The following is an 8,798-nucleotide window of genomic DNA, read 5'->3' on the forward strand; positions in this document are numbered from 1 at the left end:
GGAAGTGGGGAGCAGAATGTCACACATTAAAAGACACAAACCACTGGAGCCGCCACTTCTCCCTAACCCTGTCACACTTACCCCAACATTAGAAAGAAAAGAAATTTGAGACTTTTGGAGAACCTGCGAATTTAGAACTTGAAAAGGAAAGAAACTGCAAAAAGCTCCCTGCGTCCGTAGTCTTCCCACATGTTGGCCCTTCCGCCTCCATGGTGTCTTTCTCCCATGCCACCTACATTTTTTCAACGTTCCTAAATTTCACCAATGAGAGGTAGTTTGGTTAGTAATCATTCATTTTTCAAAAGGCAAATGTGTAAGGATTTGATCATTGCCTTAATCAGGGTGTGTAGATTAAATCCGTGTCACTTAATCCTAAAACTGGAGGATAATCAGCTATAATTAGGAAAATGGCATTGATTGGAAGTGCTCAGCATTGGCTTGTCACTCAGAGCCTGGAAGCGAGGCACCAGGAAGTAGGAAGCAGATGAGTGTGCCAACGACAGGTCGTTTATTTAAATTTGTGCCGAGTGTCAACCTTTATTAGCAATGGGGAGGACTACTGTTTCCCAGAAAATAGAACCTTCTGGACAATGTGAATGACCCTCACTGCTCCTAAAACCCCAGGCCCATAAACTTAAACTGAAGCTGAATAGTGAGTGATGTCTTATAAAATATTAGCCCAGATTTTTAATGGGCAAAGGATTTGAACAGACAGTTCTCCAGAGAAGATATTCAATGACCAATACACATATGAAAAGATGTTCAGCTTAAATTAGTCATTAGGGAAATACAAATCAAAACCACATGAGAAAACATTAAAATTAAAAATATATATACAGTGAGATACAACTTCATGATCAGTACCATGGATGTAATCCACTAACAAGTGTGGGCGAGGACCAGAGGAATTGGAACAGTGCTGGTGGGAACGTGACATGGTGCAGCCACTCTGGGAAACAGTCTGGCAGTTCCTCAAAAGGTTAAATGTAGAGAGACTGTATGACCCAGCAGTTCCACTCATAGGTATATACCCAAGAGAACTGAAAACATATCCCTACAAAAACTTGTACATTGAATGCTCACAGCATCGTTATTCATAATAGCCAAAAAGTAGAAAAAACCCAGATATCCATCAAATGCGGAATGGATAAACAAAATATGGTATATCCATACAATGGAATCTTATTTAGCGATAAAAAGGAATTAACTACCGATTCATGCTACAAAATGGATGAACCTTGAAAACCTTATGCTAAGTTAAAGAAGCTAAACCAAAAGGCCACATGTTATATGATTCTATTCATGAAATGTCCAGAACAGGCAAACCTGTAGAGGCAGAAGGGGGTTAGTGGTCTGTGGGTGGGAGGGGTCGGGGAGTGGGCCACTAGTGGGTAAGACATTCATTTGGGGATGATGAAAATGTTCTAGAATGAGTGGTGATGATTATACAACTCTAAGTGTACTAAAAACACTGAACTGTACCCTTTAAAGGGGTGAATTCTGTGGTATGTGAATTACCTCAGTGAAACTTATTTTTTTAATGACATTCGTAAATGCTGGTTGCCAGGTAGGGCCACTGGACCAGGTTTTAAAGTGACTGGGCCTTGAAGAAAGGGAAGAACTTAGAGCAATTGGAGGATGTTTCAGGGAGGGAGGATTTCATGGTGGTGCAGGATCCCAGGCTGGATGTTGGGAACACCGGGTTCTAGTCCCAGCCTCATGGTAAACGAAGACAGAGTTTAAATAATCTTAGCCAGAGTCAATAAGCTGTGTACCTCTGGTTAGTTTATTTACCCACTTGTGTTTCATTTGTGCCTATTAAGAAATGTTTACTGGTCTTCAGTTTCCTCATTTGTAAAATGAGAAGATTATAGACTAGGCACTTTTTAATTTTGTTACAGTTCTAACGTTATATTACACCATTTTCTAACCACTTACAGTCTGTGGGTCTCTCTGAGGATCTCTTCCAGAAACATGCACATACACGTACACACACACACACACACTCAGCACTTTCCCATAATCATTTTTGTGGATTCCCCAACCAAACGCCTCCATGAACTCCTTGCATGAGACAGAACTTGTTAAAAGTAATTAATCAGTGGCAGAGACTTGCCTGTCGTGGTGATGCAGGTTAGGCCAGCTGGAGCGGAGAGCTTCTGTACAAGGATGGTTAAAGGTATCATTGAAGAATGCAGGTGATGAGGACCTCCAGTGCCAGGCTGAGCAGTGGGCTTCATCCTGTTTCCCAGCCTGGCTGCAGAGCAGAATGGCCTGCGGAAGACAGAGTACAGGGCTTGTCTCCTGGGCAAGGAACGTGGTTAGGGAAAGGAAGGAAATTTAGTTTGTACCTTTTTGTTCCTTTTGAATTTTGTGAGGTACAGGTAATACCACTTCAGTAAATAAATACTAATTTTAAATAATAAGAATCACTTTTGGGGCTTTAAAATAAATACATTAAATGAAGGAAAACAAGTTGTAGTACAAAGAAGTATAGAAAAAAGAACTTTCACTTTTTACTGTACTATTTATATGTTCAAATATGTTACAGTTAGCCAGTGACTGGCAATTTTTTGATACATTACAAATTTTTTTTAAAATGCATAGTCAGGACCTCACACTTAATTCTGTAGATTTTAAAAAAAATGGAAAGGGCTTCCCTGGTGGCACAGTGGTTAAGAATCCGCCTGCCAATGCAGGGGACACGGGTTTGAGCCCTGGTTCAGGAAGATCCCACATGCCACAGAGCAGCTAAGCCCGTGCACCACAACTGCTGAAGCCTGCGCGCCTAGAGCCCATGCTCCACAATAAGAGAAGCCACCACAATAAGAGAAGCCACCGCAATAAGCCCATGCACTGCAACCAAGAGTAGCCCCCGCTCGCCACAGCTAGAGAAAGCCCACGTGCAGCAACGAAGACCCAATGCAGCCAAAATTACATAAATAATTTTTTAAAAAACTGGAAAGCTAGATTTCTGTTTTAAAGTTTCACACGTGAATCTGCTCAGCAGTGTTTGAAACGTTGCTATAAGCAAAGGGGGGGAAACCATTGGCTGTGTGATATTTACAAGACGGCATTTAATTCATCCTCCCTAATAGCCGTGGGCAGGATGGATTTAGGAGGACAGATGAGAGACAAGGTACTGTGAGATCTCAGATTTGGAAGGATCTGATATGTGAATCATCTCTGCAACATTGCAATAGTGGTTATCCAGCCCATGCCAGAACACTAATAGAGCTGGTGAGCTCGTTACCTCATTCCATTTTCTGCCAGTATTTTATTTTAAAGTTGCTCCTTATGTAAAGCTGAACCTGCTTTTCTTTTTGTAAACCCTCTCATTAAAAACTGTTCTCTGGTCAGAATGGCCATCAGAAAAGTCTACAAATAAATGCTGGAGGTGTAGAGAAAAGGGAACCTTCCTACACTGTTGGTGGGAATGTAGATTGGTGCAGCCACTATGGAGAACAGTATGGAGGCTCCTTAAAAAACTAAAAAGAGAACTACCATATGGCCCAGCAATTCCATTCCTGGGCATATATCCAGAAAAGACGAAAACTCTAATTCGAAAAAATACATGCACCCTAATGTTCATTACAGCACTATTCACAATAGCCAAGACATGGAAGCAACCTAAATGGCCATCAACTAATGAATGGATAAAGAAGATGTAATACATATATACAATGGAATACTACTCAGCCTTAGAAAAGAATGAAATAATGCCATTTGCAACATGGATGGACCTAGAGATTATAATACTAAGTGAAGTAAGCCAGACAGAGAAAGATGAATCATATGATACCACTTATATGTGGAATCTTAAAAAATGATACAAATGAACTTATTTATGAAACAAACAGACTCACAGACATAGAAGACAAACTTGTGGTTACCAAAGGGGAAAAGGGGGAGAGGGATAAATTAGGGGTGTGGGATTAACAGATACACAGATACACGCTACTATATATAAAATAGATAAACAACAGGGACTTACTGTATAGCACAGAGAACTATATTCAGTATCTTGTAATAAGGTAGAATACAAAAGAATCTGAAAAAGAATACATAAGTGAATCACTTTGGCATACACCTGAAACTAACACAACATTGTAAATCAACTACAATTAAAAAAAAAAACTATTCTCTGGAGCAATGCAGATTATACTTACTACCATGATAGCCCTTCAGATATTTTAAGATGCCTCTTATATTCCATTCCCTGACACCAGTTCAAAATTAATCATTTGGTAATTAGTCACATTATCTTAATGACTCATTGAGCTAAAACGATGAGTTAAAACCATTAGCTGAACACATATGTATGGAATCTAAAAAAAAATGGTTCTGAAAAACCTAGGGGCAGGATAGGAATAAAGATGCAGATGTAGAGAATGGACTTGAGGACACAGGGAGGGGGAAGGGTAAGCTGGGACGAAGTGGGAGAGTGGCATGGACATATATACACTACCAAATGTAAAACCGATAGCTAGTGGGAAGCAGCCGCATAGCACAGGGAGATCAGCTCGGTGCTTTGTGACCACCTAGAGGGGTGGGATAGGGAGGGTGGGAGGGAGACACAAGAGGGAGGAGATATGGGCACATATGTATATGTATAACTGATTCATTTTGTTATACAGCAGAAAGTAACACAGCATTGTAAAGCAATTATACTCCGATAAAGATGTTAAAAAATTAATTAATTTTTTAAAACACAAACAAAACACACACACACACACACACAAAACCCATTAGCTGAAGCTCTTGAGCCCAGGTGAAAGGCAGGCATCATCTTCATGAGTCTGTGTGACCCGAGCAGTCTGGGCCTGACTCATGGGGGCTTGGATCCTGGTGATGGGAGTAGAAAGGAAGGGACATCCTGAGTGACATTAGGATGAAAAAAATCAAAAAGACTCTGATGTCTTATTGGATGTAAAGCTGTAGGAGTTAGGAAACAGTAAAAACACAGCTGAAGGGTGAGTATAAATTTTGAAGTGAGGGGAGTGATGTTAAAAAAAATAGGAGGTGGCACCGGTTAGGTGTGGAACACTGCCATGCTTCCTACTCTCATAAGTCCAGGTAAAACTTGCCTATCGCTTGGGACGTCCCTGGTAGTCCAGTGGGTGAGACTCCATGCTCCCAATGCAGGGTTTCATCCCTGGTCAGGAACTAGATCCCGCATGCTGCAACTAAGTCTCTGCAGGCCGCAACTAAAGATCCCACATGCCGCAACTAAAGATGCCACGTGCCGCAGCTAAGACCCAGCCCAGCCAAAATAAATAATAAAAATAAAAATATTTAAAAAAAAACAAAACAAAACATGCCTATCGCTGCTTCTGGTCTGCTGTGCATTGTGACCATGCCTTGCCTGGTTAAGGCTGGTAGTGATCAGCTCGCAGTTGTTCCCAAGGAAGGTTTGCTAATCACATTTAATAGTCTCTCCCAACAAATGTTTGGGATCTCTGTACTAACACCTGTATTTTTCAGTTGTTTGTTGGCTTTTTGTTTTAGCTAAAGGTGTTTTTAAAGTACTTTACCAAAACTTCAGCTCAGCTCTTAATTCTCACTAACTGTACTTCCTTTGCCTATTGAATGGTGACAGCATTCTTCCCAGAAGAGAAGACTAAGGGGCTTTTTATCCTTGGCAGTTTTAATTCACTAGGGACCGTCTGGAATTAATCATGGCTTTCTATCCATTCCCAAACATTCTCTGTTTTTTCACTTTTACAACATAGTGCCCAGGTGCCAAGATGAACGGGTCGCCTCAAGCTGTTTGCCTAGAACCTCACAGTTAAAAGACGTTTCTGAAATCGAGTCCTTGACACAGAGTAAGTCAACAAACAAGAAAGATGTCTTCTGTCATGTTCGATTTAGCAATATTTAAGCAAGATTGTGGCTTAAGTTATATTTGTAGCATGTTGAGACCATTTTCCCAGGGCATTGATCATGGAAATCCTAAAGTGGAGTCAGCAAGATTCTCAAGTTTCCAGCTGGGGAGAAAAACTGGGTCAGTTCGAACCCCAAGTAGAGAAAGCTTGCCAAGTATCATTAGTGCGACTATTTCTCTAGCACCAGTACTGCTGCCCAAAACAGAGTTGGAGGCTCCAAAAGAAGTCCGTCACTAACTAAATTAATGATATTCATGACTATTTTTTTACATCCTCGTGAAAAGAAAATCTCAGGATTAGTTTTCAAAGCTATTACATATTTGAATTTTCTCAACTCTTATTCTGGGCTGAGTTCCCTCCAACAACCATTGGAAACATGTGTCTGCTCTGGGCCCTGAGATGTACTGCAGGGCCAGCTTGCTCAGAACTGCTGAGGGCAAGTGGCTCCATGTTTATTAGTTGCCTTTTGATCCCTTGACTTGATTAACTGGAGGTTTTTGTTTATTTCTGGAAGGGATGGGATGGAAACATCTTACAGAAATGCAGTCACAGCATTAAGCCCATAAAGGATCTAACAGTTTCCCCAGTAAAGTACTTGATTTGTGTTTAAAAGGAGGGGAGGGGACTGGAAACTCTGTTAGACTTTATTTCAACCAACTTTTTCAGTAAAACTGTCATATAAGTGAAGCAGAATTTAACAATGTGTTTTGAGTTCTTTTAGAAGAACAGATTTGTATATAATGTCCCCAAAAGACCAGCTTTGTAAGAAATATACCCGATAACAAGTCACGAGTTCCAGTGTTCTGTAAAATATCCTTGCTAACTCATACTCTTATGTGCATCTCTAAATTCTGTGTCAGGATGTGAATTAAACCAAAAGTCGTGTAAGTCAAATGAAAGGACAGGAGATTCTCAACTGTTCTCTATTCTGACACGTCAGAACTTCTTAACTAGATAGTTCTAAATTTCAAAATCCAGTTGAGGACATTTGGCAAGTTTCTCATTTGGCAGCAAAATAAGAAAAGCATAAATGTTTTATTCCTTGGGGGAAAAACAGTTTTCAGAAATTGAAGCTATTTGAATATGTAACTAAGTTTCAGAGAAGTATATTTTTAAGATGCTTCTTTTTTGAATTCCAGTATTTACTAGCCCCTCTAAATCAATATGAAATGACTGTTACACTTGGACACACTGTAATGCTCTAATCTTGATCCTGGACTCTCCCTGCCGTTGGCCACTATAAAAAGCACTTGATTTATTTATTCAAGCATTAGGAGAAGTGGTCATGGTGTACATTTCACAATATTAATTTTGGCACCTTGGAATTTTCTCATTACAATAAGCACCATAGTGGAGAAACTTACTATTGCAAAGAACACAAATTCTCTCTTAAACAAGCTTTCTTTCTAATTTAAAAGGTCATCTGTATTCCCAAATCAAAAAAAAAAAAAAAAAAAAGCTAACCAAAAGCAGATACGTTCTCTAATAGCATTCATTCAATTCAACGAATAAATATTTGACTTGTAAATGGAACCACATGGGCAGGTAATGTGTTAGGCTTTTTGTTTAAGAAGTTTTGTTTTTAGAATATTCATTTCATTATTGATTTTTTGCAAGTATTTACCTTTAAACACTATACCATTGCTAAAATTAACTGTTGTTAATTTTAAATTTTGTTTTCAAGTTTCATTAAACCAAAGAAAAACACGTTGGGACACCATGCAATGGGATGTTATGGAGAGAGTGAGAAACCTCCGCCAGAGACTCGCCACCCAGGCTCGAAACAGATGTCAAACGCCTCATCTCTTGGCTACTTAGGAGGCTGGTCACCTTGAGAGAGTCAAAGAGCGAGATACCTATTTTGCAATCAGTGACACTGATTTTCAGATTATTTATTTTAAATTCCTACAAAGATCAACCTTTTGTATGAAAAATATGTGTGTATAAAAATTATGTGTTCTCCTTAATTCTGGTGCTTTGGGACTTGTAAATGGCTTATTGTACTTTTCACAATAAAAAAAATTTGAAGCTTTTAAAGCTTTGTATGAGGCCCTTTCAGGTTGCAAGGACCAGCATAAACCTCTTTATGGAACTTTAGTGGATGAGGTTTTATTTTAAAGGTGAACGGAGAAATAAAGAACAGGACACCACCTCAACAGCTGTGCAACCAGGACTGAGCCTGAACTCAGCAGCAGCGCCAGAGCACGAGCAGTGAGGAGAGGCCCACCTGCCAGCCCTCTGCCCCCAGCAGCTGGTCCTCCCCTCGCCCGCAATCCACCGTTCCAACAGCACCCGGGCCACTGTTTCCTCTTCTCCTGACGGCACCGGCTGAGCGCCACAACAGGGCTGCTCCCGGCTTCGTCATCTTGGCAAATTACTTCCCTGAACCCATTTCTGACGGGAGAGTAGAAACAGCACGTGGTCTTTGATGTAAAGATTAAATAAGATCATGTATATAAAGTTCCTGATACTGCTTGTCCTGGTATGGTGCTTAACACACAGCACACAGTACATACGAGTGTTTTGTTTTGGGCACAAAGCATAACCTTATGGGGCCTCCCTGGTGGCGCAGTGGTTGAGAGTCCGCCTGCCGATGCAGGGGATACGGGTTCGTGCCCCGGTCTGGGAGGATCCCATATGCCGCGGAGCGGCTGGGCCCGTGAGCCATGGCCGCTGGGCCTGCGCATCCGGAGCCTGTGCTCCGCAACGGGAGAGGCCACAACAGTGAGAGGCCTGCATACCCCAAAAAAGAAAAAATAAAAAAAAAAAGCATAACCTTATGGTAAGCCAAATGCTCTCTTTTGTCCGAAGTCCTAAAAGAATACCCCGTTACAGGACTTCCCTGGTGGTGCAGTGATTAGGAATCCGCCTGCCAATGCAGGGGACACGGGTTTGAGCCCTGGCCCGGGAAGA

The 8,798-nt window shown here is 40.9% G+C and overlaps 1 protein-coding gene across 2 annotated transcripts in view; it reads left to right on the top strand.

Moving 5' to 3' along the window:
* The window catches only part of TBC1D31 (TBC1 domain family member 31), a 63,588-nt gene extending 55,332 nt beyond the window's left edge, over positions 1-8,256 (top strand). For both annotated transcript variants that reach the window (XM_060115987.1, XM_060115988.1), the window contains exons 21-22: positions 5,733-5,825; positions 7,570-8,256. In XM_060115987.1, coding sequence (XP_059971970.1) covers positions 5,733-5,825; positions 7,570-7,703 — 227 coding nt within the window. In that variant the 3' untranslated portion in view covers positions 7,704-8,256. The remainder of the gene's footprint in view (positions 1-5,732; positions 5,826-7,569) is intronic.
* Positions 8,257-8,798: the final 542 nt, after the last annotated feature.

Source organism: Mesoplodon densirostris, chromosome 13, assembly GCF_025265405.1.
Source record: "Mesoplodon densirostris isolate mMesDen1 chromosome 13, mMesDen1 primary haplotype, whole genome shotgun sequence".
In the NCBI taxonomy this organism is placed as follows: domain Eukaryota; kingdom Metazoa; phylum Chordata; class Mammalia; order Artiodactyla; family Ziphiidae; genus Mesoplodon; species Mesoplodon densirostris.